Below are 20689 nucleotides of genomic sequence, written 5' to 3'. Positions count from 1 at the left end.
ATTAGAAGCAAATACCATGTCTCTTCCTGTTTCTTCCCATCTCCAGAGAGCACCATATGGCTTTCCTTAAGTGATACAGCTGACATTCAGAATTTTTCTGGGGTCTCTGCTGGATGCTATAAATATTGGGTCCCTTTCTCTCTTCATAAGTGGATACTTGTGACTTGTCTCTAGAGTACAGTTTTTTGGGTTTTTTTACGGCCTCCGGTGAAGAATATTATCTTCTATTGCACTGGTTTTGCTCCAAGAATAATTGCATATTCAAAGATGGATAGTTTTAAGTGCCTGGGTAGCTTCCATTCTATATAATTCAAAAAGTGCTGCCATTTCTGTTTCTTTGTAAAAGACCATACATAGGTATTGACTCATTCTTAATTTAGACAGCTTGACCAGTGTAAGAAGCACCAAATGTTCTGTGTCTGCAAGGTCTATTTACTTCCTCATAGCTTTAAATTCATCTCATAGAAAATATTTTTGTTTCACACTGGGCCAGGAGTGTTTTGTCAACCCATAATCCATGGTTCTTGGAGAGATAGGAAACTTCTATAACAGTATATGTTGGAATTCAAGTGTGTTGGACACGTGAAAGGTGTGTTAACCTCACTGCTATATGTGTCACTTCCAATTAATAATGGACAATGTCATCATTGTGTACTTAACAAGCAAGGTAGTGCAAGGTCCACTTCTATTCTTTTGCAAGAGATCAGATTTTGGTATTGCTGTAGTGAAAAAACAGTCTGCTGGTAGTGTCCATGCACTCTGAACAAAACGAGAGGTGAATTAGATTGCTTTAGTTGGTCCATATGTCACTTCATTTTATAGCAGTCTTACAGAATTATGGTTAACCTGAAATGGATATTTTTTCTACTTCAGTTGTCAACAGAAAGTTAGATTTTTCTCATGCTAAACTGAAGGCCAATTTAGGTTTGTTTAATAAGTTTCTATTTCTGCAGTCAAACTGAGCACTTTTCCCTTGCTTTCTAGATTGTCTGTGTGGCAGCAATTACTTCTGTGAAGAAAGTAGCTGATCCAGTATTATTCTTCTAGGATATTAGAGTATTGTTATCAGGATATGGATTGGTTCAAGCTGAACTAAGGCCATGTTGCTGCCAAAAGACAGGTTCCATTGTGACTGTGCACTCTTGCTCTCCTTATGTTGGCTTGGGGAAATGAGTGGCTGCAGGATGAATTACTTGTGATAGTAGACAGTGGAACACCTGTAGAAGGCAGGAGATGAAGTGCTCTTCCTTTTTGAAGCCAGTGTGGTCTTAGACCCCAGACTTCAGTATGGCTTTACAGTTAAGCTTTTCCCAGGTGGTTTCAGAAGTTCACCTTCAATATGCCTGGTTTTATTTTGGTTTTACCATAGTTGAAATCATAACAAGACATTCTTAATTAACAAACATATGGAGCACAGGCTGGTTGTCATCTATCTCACAAAGATTTCCACATTGACTTAAATGCCTAAAGACTACATAATTTTACATTAATTCTATGATAGCTTCATTATTGAACAAAATACAATTTTTTTTTCCATTTCAGTGGCTTTGTTTTTCTTCGACTGATTTGTCCTGCTATCCTGAACCCAAGGATGTTTAATATCATCTCAGGTGACTATGCTTCAGACTAAATTCATACTTTATGTAGTGATAGGCATGAACTTGCTTTAGTGCCTAATTTAGCAAAATATGAAGTCATTTTAACGCTGTGCAAACTCAACCATATCAATTGATTGACTTTCTCCCTAAGGCAGTGTAACAGGGAAGGGACTAAGTCAAGGGAAAAACAGGTTCGAGAGATTCTGGAACGTGAATAAACCAAAACACCGTTGCTAGTTGGCAAAAATAGCTATTTATTAGGAAAAGGTGGCAAACAAGGGAAAAGGAAAAAACAGGCGCCTGAGGGAAAAGGATTGGGGCGGAGGAAAAAGTGCATAAATGACCCTAGGAAGAAGGCTTTCCCCCCCCCATACTCACCCAGGTGTCACCTGTAAACAAGTCTCACCCATCCTAACCAATAATGAAGTCTCTCTGCAGCAGCTGCGGGCTCCGGGGGGGGTGGCAGGCTCCCACTTCAAGCAGGCGTCCCCGCTGAAAGCAACTTGGTCCATCATAAAGAGCCAGCACACCCCCTAAGAAGCGTCTCTGCTTTTATAAAGTTTTTTGAGAGCACCTGCCCCGGGGAGGTGTGGCCAGCACCGCCCCGTCAGGGCTCTCAATCCCACCCCTTTGGTTATGTAAGTGCACCCCTCCTGCGCATGTGTGAGCACTTTGGAAAGTCTCCCACGCAGGCAGAGTGAATTGGGGGTGGTCTTTCCAATTGAGGCGGGGGGGTTACTTCATCACCTTCCTCATCACTTTGTCCTCCAACTGCCCCTGACGAACAATTGACCAATCACAACAGACCAATTAAAACAGTTTACACAGAAGCTCTCCCTCCAAGGCCAAGTTCACTGCTTTATCAGAAGACTTGGCAGGAGAAAACATAAACTATCTGCAGGTGGCTAGGGCCAAACACAGACCAAAAAATAACATCCCAACTTCGTCCCGATACAGGCAGCCAGCATACAGTTCTCACTTTCAAAGATTAGACACTGTTTATTCCCAATGTCTTGTTTTAAAATAAAAAAAAAGAAAAAAAAGAAAGTGAATGTTAAGGAAAGTTGTGGTTAACCCTGGTGGGCAGATAAAGCACCACACGGTCACTTGCTGACTTCCCTCTTCACCCTCAGTGAGATGGGGAAAGAGGAAATGAAGAATAAAACCAAGAAAACTTGGGGGTCAAGATAAAGCAAATAAACAAAAATTAAATAAATGTTTAATAAGTAAAGGATAAATGGAATACAACAAGTGATGCAAAGGCAATCATACCACCTCCCATGTGTAGACTGATGCCCAGCCAGTTCCTGAGCAAAAGATGGCTGACACCCATAAACTCCCCCCTCTTTTCCCTTTTATTGCAAAGCTTGGCATTATATGTTATGGAATATCTCTTTGGTTAGTTTGGGTCATCTGTCCAGTTGTGTCTAATCCCAGCCTATTGTGCACCCCCAATATATTAACTGGGGGGGCAGAGTGAGAAACAGAGGCAGCCTTGATGCTGTATAAATATCATTCAGCAAAAGCTATATTAGTCTGCTATCAGTACTGTTTTAGTCAAAAATCTAAAACAGCACTATATGAGCTACTCTGAAGAAAATTAACTCTGTCCTAGCCAGGCCCGGTACAAAAATAGCGTGGCCAGCAGGACCAGGGAAGTGATCCTTCCCCTGTACTCTGCGTTGGTGAGGCCACACCTTGAGTATTGTGTTCAGTTCTGGGCCCCTCAGTTCAGAAAGGATATTGAGGTGCTGGAGCAAGTCCAGAGAAGAGCAACAAGGCTGGTGAAGGGACTGGAGCATAAGTCCTATGGGGAGAGGCTGAGGGAGCTGGGGTTGTTTAGCCTGGAGAAGAGGAGGCTCAGAGGTGACCTCATCACCGTCTATAACTACCTGAAGGGAAGTTCTAGCCAGGTGGGAGTTGGTCTCTTCTCTCAGGCACTCAGCAATAGGACAAGGGGGCACGGGCTTAAGCTCCACCAGGGGAAATTTAAGTTGGATATCAGGAGAAAATTCTTTACAGAGAGAGTGATCAGGCATTGGAATGGGCTGCCCAGAGAGGTGGTGGATTCACCATCCCTGGAGATTTTTAAACGCAGATTGGACGTGGCACTGAGTGCCATGATCTAGTAAATGGACTGGATTTGGACCAAGGGTTGGACTCGATGATCTCGGAGGTCTTTTCCAACCCAATCGATTCTATGATTCTATGAAAAGCATTATCCTGTTTTTTAATACTCTTTTTGTAGAGTGCATCTCTATCAGTAAATAAAGCAGTGACAAGGACTATTCCTGTTTGCTAGACCAGGATTGCAAAATTGCTATACTGATCTGTAGCACAGTTCTGGCTGATATCAGATAGCAATTATTCTAAACTGTTCTTAGATGTGCTTTGGATGTTGGCGTGCATCAGGGATCACATCTGAAACAGTTGGCATGGGGCTTTGTTGTGAAGCGTTAATGGTGAGGGCATAGATTTTTCCATTGCAGTTGGCTTAAGTACCTAGAATTGTTTCTGAGCATTTTAACTTAGAAATGTAGTTGAGGTCTTACAGATGCAACAGCTAGTACGTGTTACTGTTGTACTAGACATAAGGCTGTGTTGATGGAATTTCAGGTTTTAAGTTTTGCAGTATTCCTTTGTGGTGGGTGGACCTTGGCTGGATGCCAAGTTGCCTACCAAAACTGCTCTATCACTCCCTCTCATTAGCTGGGCAGGGGAGAGGAAATATAACAAAAGGCTCATGGGTTGAGATAAAGACTGGGAGATCACTCAGCAATTATTGTCACGGGCAGAACAGACTCAGCCTGGGGAAATTAACTTAATATATTACCAATCAAATCAGAGTAGGATAATGAGAACAAAACCAAATCTAAAACACCTTCCCTCTACCCCTTCCTTCTTCCTAGGCTCAACTTCACTCCTGTGCTGGTTTTGGTTGGGGTAGAGTTAATTTTCTTCCCAGTGGCTGGTATGGTACTGTGTTTTGTATTTGTGCTGGAAACAGTGCTGATGATGTAAAGATGTTTTTGTTGTTGCTGAGCAGTGCTTGCACAGAGCTAAGGTCTTTTCTGCTTTTTGTACTGCCACGCTGGCGAGGAGAGTGGGGGCGGCATGGGAGGTTGGGGGGAGACAACCGGGACAGCTGACCCCAACTGACCAAAGGGATATTCCATACCATATGACATCAACCTCAGCGTATAAAGCTGGGGGAAGGAGGAAGGGGAAGGATGTTCAGAGTTATGGCATTTGTCTTCCCAAGTAACCATTACATGTTATGGGGCCCTGCTCTCCTGGAGATGGCTGAACACCTGCCTGTCCATGGGAAGCAGTGAATTAATTCCTTGTTTTGCTTGTGCAGCTTTTGCTTTCCCTGTTAAACTGTCTTTATCTCAACTCACAAGTTTTCTAACTTTTTACTATTGTGATTCTCTCCCAGATCCCACTGGTGGGGGAGTGAGCGAGCGACTGTGTGGGGCTTGGTTGCTGGCTGGGGTTAAACCACAACAACTCCCTATTTTCTTTACCTCCTGCCCCCCAGCTGTGCAGGGGGATGGGGAATGGGGTTGCAGTCAGTTCATCACATTGTGTCTGCCACTCCGCAGGAGGAGGACTCTTCACACTCTTCCCCCGTTCCAGCATGGGTTCCCTCCCATGGGAGACAGTCCTCCAGAAACTTCTCCAATGTGGGTCCTTCCCATAGGCTGCAGTCCTTCAGGAACAGACTGCTCCAGTGTGGGTCCCCCACAGGGTCACAAGTCCTGCCAGGAAACCTGCTCCAGAGTGGGTTCCTCTCTCCAAGGGTTCACAGGTCCTGCCAGGACCCTGCTCCAGCAAAGGCTCTCCACAGGGTCACAGTATCCTTCAGGCACATCCACCTGCTTTGGTGTGGGGTTTGCACCGTGGACCTCCATAGGCTGCAGGGGGGACAGCCTGCCTCACCATGATCTTTACCATGGGTTGCAGGGGAATCTCTGCTCTGATGCCTGGAGCACCTCCCCCTTTCTTCTACACTGACCTTTGGTGTCTGCAGAGTTGTTTCTCTCACATATTCCCACTCCTATGCTCTACCTGCTCTTCTGCAGCAGGGTTTGGGTTTTTCCCCCCCTTCCTAAATATGTTATCACAGAGGTGCTACCACGGCTTTGGCAAGCGGTGGGTCTCTCTTGGAGCCAACTGGCATTGGCTCTATAGGATATGGGGGAAACTTCTAGCAGCTTCTCATATAAGTCATCCCTGTAGCCCCCCACTACCAAAACCTGGCCATGCAAACCCAATACATCCTTGTGGGAGGAACAATAAAAAGCATAAACTACTGATGGGAAAATTGTAGCACTAAAGTATTTAGACATTTGAGTTCCATAGTTTTAAAAAATTTGTATATGTTATACTTTGTGTCATCTTTTCCCTTGCTTTATTTATTTTCTTTTTTTTTTTTTTGCAAAATCATCCTAACCTAGAGGGCATTTGGTTTCTGCTAGCCATTGTTATTCCTCCTTCCCTCCCTAACACCTTCTCAATTTTACCTGTAAAATGCTGGTTTCAAAATAGGAAGAAATTAGAAATCACTTGCGTCAGAAAGCCTTTGGGGAAAATTGTTTTCCTTTTTTTGGATTTAGAGGCAGCTTTTCAGACAATATAGCAAGTTTTCTGTCCTCTCTCTTTAAGCTATAGTAAATGAGAAAGCCTGAGTCAATCTGAAAGTTCCTTTCTCCCTTTAATAGTTTTCATACCCACTTCAGGGAAAGCATTTAAGAACCATGGCCTTGTTGTTATTGTTACAAGTCAGAGAAGAGAATTATAATGATGAATATTCATACCATTACGTCATTTGAAGGGGGCCACCCTCCCCTCCCAGAACAGGGAGTTGGAGGGGCAAGGAGGGGGTTGCCATGTGTAAAAGTTATTTCCGGGGTCTCAGCTATGGCCAAAAGCTGTCCCTGCCTGGCCGGGACAGCAGAAAAGCCATACCAGGAACTGGAAGTGTGCCATCTTGCCTCAGCCACCAAAGCAGTGTGGACGGTCCCCAAAGAAACCATGGCAAAACTTGGTCCTGCCAATTCTCCTCCTCCTGTTTCTCCTCTGGAACACTAGTACAGAGTTGCAATGCTGAAGCGGACAGCTCTGACTGAGCCAGCCAGGAGCCACTCTGGTTCACTCACTGCTTGCCTGGCACAGGACAGCTGCACCTCCCGCCACTCTGAAACCAGGGAACAAAGAGATTTCAAACTGGTACCACTGCCGCAGTTAAGACCCGAAGGAGGTGGTTGGCAGGGAAAAAACCCTTAGTCCCTTTGTTCCTGGGGAATCCACATGGGTGGTGAATTCCCATCTTTGTGAGTAAACCGTTTCCTCTGTATCTTTGTAGTTACTGCTATTTCCTTTTAGTGAACAGTTATTTTTTCACTTATAACCTCCTCGCATTTTTTGTCCCTCTATAAAAGGGGAGGGGAGTTCATCTTATTGGAGTTCCTGCCTCCCAATATTTGTCTTTAAAGCAAGACAAAATTTGGTGCCCAATATGGGGCTTGAGAGAGAAAAGTGAAAAAATAACAATTTTTAACAACTCATTTGTGTATTGGGTATAGAACCCCTAGATAGCATGCTGCTCAATCTACTCATATTGGTGTGGTGCCTAAACCTATATATATATATTGGCCTATCGAAAGTTTTTTTCAGACTGGGAAAAAGAACCAATATAGCTTTGTTGATGTTGTATTTCGTGACCTCAATTTATAATGCAACAACCTCAAAGACCATGAGTTTCATTTGGAATGTGTATTTGGAATTGTCTATGTGCCCTGGCTTCAGTTGCTACCTCTGGGGTTTTATTGATAATGGTACCCAGCCTGGGAGAACAGAAATGGGTGATTTTTCCCAGCCTTTCACCCCTTTTGCCTTCAGGTTCACTACAACTTTTGGAAAGGTTGAATTCCCTCTGGATGCTAGGGATAGCATAATCTTGTTGCTATATCTGCCAGGTTTCCTCAGTATGGTCTACCTTGTGTTTGGAGACAGGACCAAGATCTCTACAGAAGGTGCCCAGAGGCCTGCTCAAGGGGTGGATAAACTTGAGTGTCTTGGAATGTGGGAGGACACAGGCCAGATTTTGGAGAACTTCTCCAATGGTCTGGAAGTTCTCCCCTGAACAACTTCAGGACACAAAGTGATAAGATATGTGAAGGAAAATGCTGTGTCAGCTCCAGAGAGGGGCAGCTTACTGCAACATGCTGGGCCCTGGCCACTGCCTACCGAATGCTGCTTGGTATGGTACAGCACCTTCAGGGGGAAAGGAAAGGAAACAAAATAACACACACCATGGCCACTCAGGTTGTAGTTAAGCCAGAAGGGCAACCCAAGTCAGTAGAAGTTGCCCCTGTCCAAAAGAGAAAATACAAGACCAAATCATTTTGCCTGGTGGATGACGATGGGGAGGCAGGACCCTCGCCATTGGTGGACTCAGAGCCAGAAATAACCACTGAATTGCTATCATTCAATAATCTATGCAATCTGAGGAAAGACATCACTTGACAAACAGGTGAGCCCATATTGACCTGGTTGATCCGAGTCTGGGATCTTGCAGGCAAAGGTACACTCCTGGATGGTACTGAAGTGAGGTTTTTAGGATCCCTGTCCAGGATGTGGGCATTGATCAGGGGTTCATGAGGAAATCAGAACCACTCAACCTCTGGATGTGGCTTTTAACAAGTATGAGGGATAGATATGCTTACAGCGATGACCTCCAGGTGCATCATGGCCCCTGGAAAACCATGGAACAAGGAATCTTACAACTGAGAGAACTGGTGTTGCTAGAGGTACTTTTTGCAAGGGACAGGCAACCCAATAATGACCCAGACAAGGTCAAGTGCACATCACAGATGTGGTTGAAACTCACACACCAAGGGCCATCAATATATTCCAACTTCTTAGTGACAATGCACTGGAAGGAGAACCAAGAGACAGTGGGCACTATCATACATAAACTCCGGACATATGATGAGATTGTCCACTCCCTGTTATGGGCCCACATCTCTTCCATAGAGAAACTGGCTGCAGATCTCAGGACTCTAACAGAGGAAGTTAGAAACGGCCATCAAAAACTCAGAGAGGAGTTTAAAGAGAGCATCGTCCATGTCTTGCCAGTGCAAACTAGAGTCCCTGCTATTAGAAGCAGGTGTTCCCTGGCTAGGGAGAGGGGGTACACCCCACGAGGCAACCTGTGGTTCTTCCTACACAAACATGGGGAAGACATGAGGAGGTGGGATGGAAAACCCACCTCTGTTCTAGCAGCATAGGTATGGGAACTAAAGGAAAAAGTGACTACTAGATGATATTCATTGAGGATGGATGTAGCTCCAGTCTCCCATGGGCAAGTTCCTAGACAGAACAGAAGGGACGATGACATGTCCAATCCTTTGGAAGTGACCTCCAGGATGTATGCACAGGGAGGAAGCAACGACTACCAAAACCAATACTAGAGGGACCCTGCCTCTAACCAGGTAGAGCCACAGGATAACTGTGTCTATTGGACCGTGCAGATCCCATGGCCTGGCACACAAGACCCACAAGGATATAAGGCCTTGGTTGACACTGGTGCACAATGCACTCTGATGCTGTCAGGACATGAGAGGGCAGAATCTATTTCCATTTCTGGGTTGACAGGGGGGTCCCAACAGTTGACCGTGTTGGAAGCTGAAGTGAGTGACTGGGCAGGAGTGGCAACGACACCCCATTGTGATTGGTCCAGAGGCCCCATGTATCCTTGGTATCAATTATCTCAAGAATGGGTATTTCAAAGACCCAAAAGAGTCATTGGGCTTTTGGGGTAGCTGCTGTAGAGACAGAAGGGATTAAAATGTTGAACACGTTGCACGTTGCCTGGTCTTTCAGAGGACCCTTCTACTGTGGGACTACTAAGGGTTGAAGAACAGCAGGTGCCGATTGCCACTGTAACAGCGCATCGTGGGCAATACTGCACTAACCGAGACTCCATGATCCCCATCCATAAGATGATTTGTGAGCTGGAGAGCCAGGGAGTGGTCAGCAAGATTTGCTCACCCTTTAACAGTCCTATATGGCCAGTGTGTAAGTCCAGTGGAGAATGAAGATTGACAGAGGACTATTGTGCTTTGAATGAAGTTACCCCATCGAGTGCCACTGTGCCAGACATGCTGGAACTTCAGTGTGAACTGGAGTCCAAGGAAGCAAAGTGGTTCCACTACTGACATTGCCAATGCGGTTTTCTCCATTCCTTTGGCAGCAGAGTGCAGGCCACAGTTTGCTTTCACCTGGAGGGGTGTGCAGTACACCTGGAATCGACTGCCCCAGGGGTGGAAACACAGTCCCACCATCTGTCAGTCACGGACTGATCCAGGCTGCACTAGAGAAGGGTGAGGCTTCAGAACACTTTCAGTACATTGATGACATCGTATGGGGGAACACGGCAGAAGAAGTCTTTAAGAAAGATCATCCAGATTCTCCTGAAAACCGGGTTTGCCATTAAAAGGAGTGAGGTCAGGGGACCTGCCTGGGAAATCTGGTTCCTGGGAGTGAAGCAGCAGGATAGACGCCGTCAGATCCCAATGGAAGTGATTAACAAGATCACAACAATGTCTCCACCGATCAGCAAGAAGGAAATGCAAGCTTTCCTAGGCACCATAGGCTTCTGGAGGATGCATATCCCTGAGTACAGACAGATTGTAAGTCCACTCTACCTTGTGGGTTGACCCACTAAAGCCGCTCTCTCCCTCTCCCTCTGCAACTGGACAGAGGAGAGAGAGAAAAAACCAAACAGCTAAGGGTTCATGAGTTGAGATAACAGCTAGGAGAGGTCAGTTACTGATTACCTTCACGGGCAAAACAGACTCAAAGTGGGGATATTACTTAAATTTATTACTAACAGGATGAGAGCAAAAGAGTGAGAAATCATTATCATGGCTCGGCTTCGTGAACAAAGATTTGGGAAGGGCTCTACCCACATTTGTTACAAGCATGCTGGTGGCTAAAAAGGTCAATACAAGATAGACAAGTCCAGTTGCAAAAGGCACAGCAGAAGGACTCCTTAGGTGGAATATTCTGCAAGACACAATTCTTTCTGCGTTGTCTTTTCTCCTCAAGAGTGATCCTGCGTGCTTTCTCAAAAGCATCAACAGCATTAAAGATTGTGTGTCTCCAGACCTCCCGATTGGAGGCCAGAGTAGACCAGTTATGGTGATCAATATGGCCAAGGCTGAGATGTTGCTTTAGAGAGTCCTTGTATCTTCTCTTCCGGGCTCCTCTCTTGCGGCAGCTGGTGGCAATTCACCACAAAGCACGATCTTAGGGAGGCGGTAGTCCTTCATCCTTGAGCTGTGTCCCGCCCAATGCAACTGTGTTCTCAGTAACATGGCCTCAATACTTGTGACTGCTGCCTGTTCAAGAACAGACATATTGGTGACATAATCTGACCGGTGGATGTTTAGGACTGTATGGAGAGAGCGTTGATGGAAGAGTTCTAAGAGTCGTAGGTGGTGGTGGTAGATGACCCATGATTCCAAACCATATAAAAGAGCAGACAGCACTATGGCTCTGTAAACACTGATCTTTGTACTTTTCTTCAAGTGTTTATTTTGCCAAACTCTTTTATGGAGTTTTCCAAAAGCACTATATGCCTTTGCTAACCTGTTGTCTATCTCTCCATCAATCTTACCGTCCGAGGAGATGAGGCTACCTAGGTAATTAAACTGCTGGACTGATTTGAGCTCTGATTTGCCAGTGGTGATGTGGGGATGATGGAAGACTTCCTGAGGTGCCGGTTGATAGAGAACTTCTGTCTTCTTTAAGCTGACTTCCAGCCCAAAAAGCTCATCAGCGTCTGCAAAGCAGGATGTTAAATGCTGCAGAGCTATTTCTGTGTGGGTGACAAGGGCGGCGTCATCAGCATAAAGCAGCTCCCGGACAAGATGATTTAAGGTCTTAGTATAGGCCTTCGGTCACCTTAGGTTGAATAGGCTTCCATCAGTATGATATTGAATGTAGATACCATCTTCATCGTCGAGGTCTGCTGTGGCCCTTTGGAACATCATGCTGAAAAAGATTGTGAATAGGGTTGGTGCAAGAACGCAGCCTTGTTTCACACCATTGGTTATTAGGAAGGGCTCAGAAAGTGCGTCACCATATCTGACTTGGCCGTGCTGATCCTCATGAAGTGAGATGATCATTTTAAGGAACTTGGGGGGACATCCTAAACGTTCCAAAATCTGCCATAGACCTTTTCAGCTCACAGTATCGAAAACCTTTGTAAGATCAACAAAGGTTACATAGAGACCTTTGTTCTGTTCCTTACACTTCTCTTGCAGTTGTCTGAGAACAAATACCATGTCTGTGGTACTCCTGTTGGCTCTGAAACCGCATTGGCTTTCAGGTAGAATTCCTTCTGCTATAGCAGGTATTAGTCTGTTCATTAGTATTCTTACCAGGATTTTGCCAGCAATGGAGAGCAGAATAATACCACGGTAATTTGAACAGTCTGATTTAACTCCTTTCTTCTTATACAAAGTGATGATGACTGCATCACGAAGGTCTGATGGTAGTTCGCCAAGTTCCCAACAGCGCACCACAAACTCGTGAAATTTAGCATGGAGTGCTTGGCCCCCATGTTTCCAGACTTCAGGTGGAATTCCATCAACCCCAGCTACCTTGCCAATTTTCACCTGCTATATGGCCTTAAGAGTTTCTCCCAAAGTGGGGGCAATATCCAATTCATTCTTCACCAGCTGCCGCTGGCCAAGGCCAAGCCAATCAGGAGTAATAGTAACGCCTCTGTGATAACATATTTAAGAACAGAAGGCTGTTGTTGTCATGGTTTGAGAGCCTCAAAATCCATTTCTCTAGTCCAAACCCCCTCCCACATCTCAACCCAGTGTGAGATAGGTTTCCAGACACCACACAAGACTTGAAATGGGGGAAGGGAATATATATTACAATGACTGTACAAAATAAATACTACAGTACATTATATACAATCTTAGCTATCTCTACTGATGCCAATTTGTGCCCCAAAGAAGGCGCAGAGGAACTGCTCAGAGACAGAATTTTCAGTCTATAAGCAGGAGGTATTTATTTGCGGCCGGGGAGCGGCCGGGGAGCAGCTAGATCGCCCTGGACAACTGCTCCAACGAAAAACTTACAATTTGAGCTTTTTATACACTTTTTGCCAAGCAATTGCATCACATATTATGAATATTCATTACATTGCAACATCTACTTTTAATATTCATAGCAGGCGGAGTTGAGGCGGAGTTAGAGGCGTGGTCTCTAATTTGGGGAGAACTTTGGTGGTCGATCCTGTTCTTCATCGTCATGAACTCAGCGTCCTTTCACCATCATCTTCATAAACTTTTGAACCTTCCCTAATTTGGATAGTTTCCTTGTGCCTTTGGCAGGGATTTCCAGTGTCTGGCAGAAGTTCCTGATTTCTTGGCTCATCTCTTTTCTTATCTCCCTTTTTTTTCTTCCATATGTCCTTTTTTGTGTGTGCTAGCATTTCTAGTTCTCCCCGTTCATGCCCATGTTCCCTCATGTCAGAGTGTCCTGTATTCTAGTAAATTTATTGCCTCCGCTATTTCTTAATACTAAGTTTTCTATGCCTAGCTCAAAGCCTTTATCTTGTGTTTAACTCTCTCTAATCCTCACATTGCTCTACTAAATTCACTTGCCAGGTTTTACCTGGCTTCACTACCATGACATAAAAGTATTTACAATGGATCAAATCTCTTCTTCCCTCCAAATAAAAGTCCAGAAGGGAGAAAGAAAGATCCTTTCCACGTTTAGGGCAGCAGCCTCTCTTCTGTCTTCCATGCAGCAGCTGCAGCTGGACTCTTGTAGATGGATCTCCTTCCATTACACTCAAGGGGATCTCCTCTCCCCCCTCTCTCCCATGGATGTCATATCACGAAGTGCAGGGGCATCTTCATGACGATCCCTTTCCTCAGGGGATTCGCCTCTGAGTCAGAACATCTCAGGCAGCTTTCAGTTGTAAGCCTTTGCCTCAAGAGTTCTATCAGAGCTCCTATGCTCTGTCTCAGGCTGCTAGCCAGCTTGGCAACAGCAGCGGGGGAGGCGAGGCCCTCCTCCGCATTCCTTCTGACCGTCCCAGTCCAGCTCTGGGACGTCTCTGAGCTTCTTAGCTCCACTCTCCAGTGCTGCAGCACTCTAAGACTCCTCTCAAGCTGGAGTCCATCTCCCTCCTCTCTCTAGGAGGTCTCAGAGGGGCTTGGGGAGTTCGTTTCAGTTCTTACCCAAACTCTCTCTCTCTTCAGAAAACTCTGTGTCTCTCTGCTTAGCTGCGTGCTTGGTTTGCTGCTTCTTCAGTTCTTTTCTTATCTGTTGGCTTTCAACCATAGCCTCTGTTCACTGCTGTCTCTGTCGCTGCTCACTCACGGTGGAGAAAACTTCTTTCAGCTTTCTAGTTACAGGCACCTAGCCCAGTCTAACACTGTTCCAAGTCCCTGCAACCCCCCCAGCCCCCGGCTGGGGAGCCAGAGCCCCCCAGGGGGGCTCCTGCCCTTTTTCCTCGTGGCTCTATAACATGGTTACTTCCTCTACAACAACTACAACTACCTTCTCTTCCGTTCTGCTTGTGATATGTTTATATTTTGCAGAAGCGCTCATTGGGTAAAAACCTCAAGGGTCACCACCCCCTGGGGTTTTACCATTTTATAACTTCAGGGGGGAAAACTGTTTCCCCCCACCACAGTTGTGCAGAAAGAATTCCAGCCAGGGAAGAGCAGAGTGAGAACATGGGAACAACAACGTAGACACCAAGGTCAGTGCAGAAGGAGGGGGAGGAGGTGCTCCAGGTGCCAGAGCTGTGGCCCCTGCGGCCTGTAGTGAAGACCATGGTGAAGCAGGCTGTTCCCCTGCAGCCCATGGAGGACCATTGGGGTGCAGAGACCCATCTGCAGCCCATGGAGGAACCCATGCTGGAGCAGGTGGATGCATGAAGGAGGCTGTGATCCTGTGGGAGGCCCAAGATGGAGCAGGGTCCTGCCAGAGACCTGTAGCCTGTGGAAAGGGAAGCCCACACTGGAGCAGGTTTTTCCCAGGTAGGACTTGTGGCCCGTGTGGGGGACCCATGTCGGTATAGCTCATTTGTGAAGGACTGAACCCCATGGAGAAGTGACCCACGGGACAGCAGTTTGGGAAGAACTGCTGCCTGAGGGATGGACTCATGCCAGAGAGGTCCATCAAGGACTGTCTCCCGTGGGAGGGACCCTATGGGAGCAGGGGAAGGACTCCTCTCTCTGAGCAGCAGCAGAAACAACAACTGACCATAACTCCCATTCCCCGTCCCCCTGCACAGCTGGGGGGGAGGAGGGAGAACATGGAGGGAAGGAGGGGTGGGGGGAAGGTGTCTTTTTTTTTTAAGCCTGCTTTATTTCTCACTTGGGCTGAAAGTCAGGCAGGAAAAATGGGAGTGGGAGTACTTAAATTACAGCACTACTGATAAAATGAGGAATTAGTTTGTATTTCCACTTTCCATTGTCAAATTGAAGCAACACACTCCCCTGAATTGTTTAAATGTGTGTATATATGTATGTATATAGTTGAAAGGTGTAAATCTGGGCATGACATGAATGTTATAGAATAAGGGGTTACAAGCCAGGGAACACAGCTGCGATGGGCAGGGCACGTCTCAAGGATGAAGGACCACCGCCTCCCTAAGATCTGGCTTTACGGTGAACTTGCCACTGGCTACCGCATGAGAGGAGCCCCGAAGAAAAGATACAAGGACTCCCTGAAACAACATCTCAGCCTTGGCCATATTGATCACCACAACTGGTCTACTCTGGCCTCCAATCGGGAGGCCTGGAGACACACCATCTATAACGCAGCTGTCTCCTTTGAGAACACACGCAGGATCACCCTCAAGGAAAAAAGACAAAGCAGAAAGAACCGTGTATTGCAGAATACACCATCTAAGGAGTCTTTCTGCTGTGCCTTTTGCAATCGGATATGTCTGTCACGTATTGGCCTCATAAGCCACCAGCGTGCCTGTAGCAAATGTGGATAGAGCCTTCCCAAATCTTCGTTCGCGAAGCCTAGCCATGAATGAACAAGCCAGGGAAAAGAATTATAACGATGAATATTCATACCATTACGTCATTTGAAGGGGGCCACCCTCCCCTCCCAGAACAGGGAGTTGGAGGGGCAAGGAGGGGGTTGCCAAGGGTAAAAGTTATTTCTGGGGTCTCAGCCATGGCTGAAAGCTGTCCCTGCCTGGCCAGGACAGCAGAAAAGCCACACTGGGAACTGGAAGTGTGCCATCTAGCCTCGGTCGCCAAAACAGTGTGGATGATCCCCAAAGATATCGTGGCAAAATTTGTTCCCTTCTGCTTCCTGCCGATTCTCCTCCTCCTGTTTCTCCTCCGGAACACTAGTACAGAGTTGCAGTGCTGAAGCAGACAGCTCTGAGGTATGACTGAGCCAGCCAGGAGCCACTCTGCTTCGCTCGCTGCTTGCCAAGTGTGGGATGGCTGCACCCCCCCACTGCTCCAAAGCCAGGGAATAAAGAGACTTCAAACTGGTACCACCGCTGCAGTTAAGACCTGAAGGAGGTGGCTGATGGGGAAAAACCCTTTGTCATTGTGTTTCCTCTTTGTTCCTGGGGAGCCATGGTACTCTTAATTTGAAGTATATTTTGCATAACAATCCAAGACCTACTTATATGGGTATATGCAAATAAGGGAAAGGGTAAACTTAATTATTTTATTAGATTCTTACAACAAATTTTCCTTTCAACAGAGTTGTTTGGTTTTTGTGTAAAAACTTTTTACTTAATTCGTAAAAATTTTGTTAACCTTAGGCTTCTGAGGAACACTTTATTTTGCTTACTTTGCTATGTAAGCAACTAGTACAGAAAGACAGATATGCATATTGATGTTTATTGTGGACATAATTACTAAAACACCAAAAGTTTTTTTGATCATGAGATATTTTTCACATGCCATTCTCTTACAACATTCGGAGTATTTAATTCCATGATAAATAACAAATTCTGGAAGATCTTAATTTTCTTGGGACTACTGGAATATTTAACTTTCTACTTTCTATTCCTATCAGATTCTCCTTCCCCTACTGCTGCAAGAACTTTGACCCTGGTCGCCAAGTCTGTGCAGAATTTAGCAAATCTGGTTGAATTTGGAGCTAAGGTGAATATAATTTTCCACAGAACAGTCATTTCAGTGTTCCTGTTAACAGCAACAGATTTTGTCTGTATTATTCTTATGCAAATCCTGATGTGTGACCTGGGTGTCTTTTCAGCAAGGAGGCCTTGTTCCTGCAATTTCTTCTATCCTCTTCAGTTGGAGCTCAACAGGGTATTGATTTAAACTAGAGCAGTAGCATAAAGTGGGGCTGAATTGGAAAGAGGAGTCAGTCATTTCAGAATGAGTCATCCAGAAACTTATGTGAATGATTTGGTACATACCATAAAGATTTTGAATCTGGTAGCATGAACAACAACAGTGACGTGTTAAAATAATTAATGAACTAATGACCATGCTAGTAGGTATTATAGAGTGATGCAACCATATTTTCATGCTATGAGAACAGATAAACTGTTTCAAAGACAACAGTGGAAGTATGTGGACTGGTTTTTCAGTCGGTCAATGGTGAAAAGGGTAGCAGTCATACTCTATTATTCATGGAATCATAGAATATCTCTAGTTGGAAGAGACTCATAAGGATCATTGAGTCCAACTCCTTGCTCCTCGCAGGACTACCTAAAACTAACTCATATGACTAAGAGCATCGCTCAAATGCTTCTTGAACTCTGATAGGTTTGGTGCTGTGACCACTTCCTTGAGGAGCTGTTCCAGTGACCGACCACCCTCTCAGTGAAGAATCTTTTCCTAATGTCCAGTCTGAACTACCCCTGATGCAGCTTCATTCCATTTTCCCATGTCCTATCGCTGGTCACCAGAGAAGAAATCAGCATCTCCCTCTTTGCTGCCCCCCTTGAGGAAGTTGTAGACTATGATGAGGTCACCCCTCAGCCTTTTCTAAGCTGAACAAACCAAGTGACCTCAGTCACTCTTGCCCTCGAGGTCTTTCGCTATCTTGGTCACCCTCCTCTGGACACACTCGAATAGTTTGACATCCTTTTTATATTGAGGCACTCAAAGCTGTACACAGTACTTGAGGTGGGACCACACCAGTGCAGTGTAGAGTGGGACAATTGCCTCCCTTGACTGGCTAGCTATGCTGTGCCTGATGCATCCCAGGACATGGCTTGCCCTTTTGGCTACCAGGGCATACTGCTGATTCATATTCAACTTGCCATCAACCAGGACCCCTAGATCTCTTTCTATGGGACTTCTTGTATGTATAGTCAGGATTGCCCTGTCCCGGGTGGAGAATCCTGCCCTTGCCCTTGTTAAATTTCATATGGTTGGTGATTGCCCAGCTCTCTAGTCTATCCAGATCACTCTGTAAGGCCTCTCTACCATTGATGGAGTACACAGCTCCTCCTACTTTATCATCAGCAAACCTAATGTACATTCGATTCCTGTATCCAGATCATTTATAAAAACATTAAAGAGCACTGGCCTAAAATCAAGCCCTGGGGAACCTCACTGATGACTGGCTGCCAGCCTGATTTTACTATAACCCCATTTACACTTTGAGCCTGACCCATCAGCCAATTGCTCACCCAATGTATTATGGACTTTTCTAGCTATGTGCTGGACATTTTATCCAGAAGGATACTGTGACAGACAGTATCAAAAGCTTTGCTAAAATCCAAAACCACCACATCTACTGGCTTCCCCTAGTCAAATAGATAAGTGTTGGAGTTGGAAAAGTGGGAGAGGAGAGGCAAGCAGCCATCCCTTCACAAAGAAAACATCTATGTGATGGTAAAATGAGTAAATATTCTTTATGAATATCCATAGTCATAAAGACAACTGAAAAATGATAGAGTAATCTGTGATTAGAAACAATCTGTTCAAGAAGGATATATCATTTGCCTGAAGTAGATGATGGGAGCCTTTTAGCATTTCCATTGATTATTTCATGTCAAAATGGGGAGACATCTTTCAGTAATATTGGCATGTTTCTGTACAGAACCTTGAAATACATTCCACATCCATGTTCTTTTATATACTATATGTAATAATTCACTTTCAAATTGAGCCCATTTAGGACTAAACTTCTAGCCTGGATATAGAGTATTTTAATTCTGAAACAAATGAGCAACTACCAATCTCTGGCTCCCCCCTTACATACACACACACTTTTTCTTTACTTATTCTTTAGACCAGTGTCTTCTGTTGGTACAGCATTTTGAAACATCCCTTTTATTTGTACTCATTTGCATACCACTTGACATAATTTTGTAAATCAGTTTTACAAGTTGCCCTAAAAAGCCTTCAGGTTTTACTAAAGTTTCTATTGCATCGCTAAAAAAATGCCAGCAACAATTGGTCTGTTCTGGTTCTCAAGTCACAACATGGTTGAACAATAAAAATCTGTTAAGCATAATGAAAGAAAGTGATTTCAGGCTGCCATTATAAAGTCATTTGTCTGACACTCACAACTTGGAATGTAAGCACTAATGAAAAAACAAGAAGGTGAGCAATTATGTCCTGATGTTACCTCTGAAAGTTTTTTCTTTATTATATAGCTGCAATGAAAAAAAGTCCATTTTCAGTATTTCAGAAATGTAAAATTTTATGTCACAATGCATATATAAATAATTTCAGAGTCCATCTGGAACACAGAAAAGTGTAATCTTTTGACTAGTTTCACACCAGTCATAAATTCACTTGAAAAAGATGACACATTTGTTTTGCAGTGTCATTTGTCTCTGATTACAATATGTTCACTTCAGGTACGACTATTAAACTGGTATCAATTTGTTCTAATAAATACTTTTAAAAATTACTAGGAGCCATATATGGAGGGGGTAAATCCATTCATCAAGAGTAACAAACATCGCATGATCATGTTCTTAGATGAACTTGGGGTAAGTGGTTTTAAAAAAAAATTCCAAGTTGTATAGCAACATTGTGAGTTAAAATTCTTTATAGTTCTTGTTAACTAGCTCAAAAATGCATCAGCTTCCTCACAATTTTGAATGCTTGTCACACAGACAGTTCAGTAACAAGCTGGCCTGTCACACAGAATTAAAACCAATCAAATGTCCTGTTAGAAAGATTTTATTCATTTAGTACTGTTGTAGACATGAGATCTATTTGAGCTTCTCCCCAAGGATTAAGGCTTTCAGCCAAAAAATACCAATCTTCTAAAAAAATATTTTAAAACAAAAAATTCTTATGTGTAATTTGTCATATTGTTATGACCTGAGATTGAAAAAATTGAAGTTTTAAAAAATGTTGTCTTCTATTTTAGTTATACATTATCAAACGTCTCACTGCATGAATTCTATATATTGTAGTTTAAAAGAAAATAATAGTTGTAGTTCAATTTGAAACCATTACTGTTTTGTGTATAATAGCTATAATGAGTTAGGAGCTCATGTATATCTATTTATGTATATGTTTAAACCAATTTTGGTTTAAAAATGAAGAGAAAAGAAATATGCCTAGCTTCCTGAATTAATCCATTAAAAGTGACCTCGAAAACATCTCAGACTATTTTGATAATCTATAAGAATTACTGTTTTGAAGTGTGTCATTCAGGTGGATTGACATGTCACCTTTTTCTGGTTAAATGGCAACTTCTGCATATTATGATACACTATTGTTTTTCTTTAAATGGCAGATTATGCATAAGGACTTGGAAAATGGTTGAGTTTTAAAATAACTGATTAATCTACTGTTTTAGTTACATTATTAGTGGATTTACTGACTTGATAGTTTGGGGATTTTTTCTGGTGTCCATTTTTGCTGCTGCTATTGTCTGATTTAAATATTTTAAAAAACAAATAAAAGAAAACAAACATATAATGGATGGATTTCCCTCATTTGAGGGGAAGATATGATATGAATCTCTTTTCTCAGTATCTTTCTGGACAGCTCAGAGGTAGCATAGCAGTATCAAACCCTCCTAGTAGGAATAGAAATTGGTGTATATTTAGTAATCTCTCT

General features: G+C 44.0%; 1 protein-coding gene across 1 annotated transcript in view; it reads left to right on the top strand.

Moving 5' to 3' along the window:
- LOC135404391 (ras GTPase-activating protein 1-like) overlaps window positions 1–20689 on the top strand; it is a 125196-nt gene that overhangs the window by 100667 nt on the left and 3840 nt on the right. Inside the window, exons 21-23 of the mRNA XM_064639122.1 lie at window positions 1543–1610; window positions 16701–16789; window positions 19528–19605. Of these exons, the coding sequence (XP_064495192.1) occupies window positions 1543–1610; window positions 16701–16789; window positions 19528–19605 (235 nt within the window). The remainder of the gene's footprint in view (window positions 1–1542; window positions 1611–16700; window positions 16790–19527; window positions 19606–20689) is intronic.

Source organism: Pseudopipra pipra, chromosome W (assembly GCF_036250125.1).
Source record: "Pseudopipra pipra isolate bDixPip1 chromosome W, bDixPip1.hap1, whole genome shotgun sequence".
NCBI classification, from domain to species: domain Eukaryota; kingdom Metazoa; phylum Chordata; class Aves; order Passeriformes; family Pipridae; genus Pseudopipra; species Pseudopipra pipra.
Note: the sequence above shows the minus strand (reverse complement) of the source record. Positions and strands in the feature narration are given on the sequence as shown.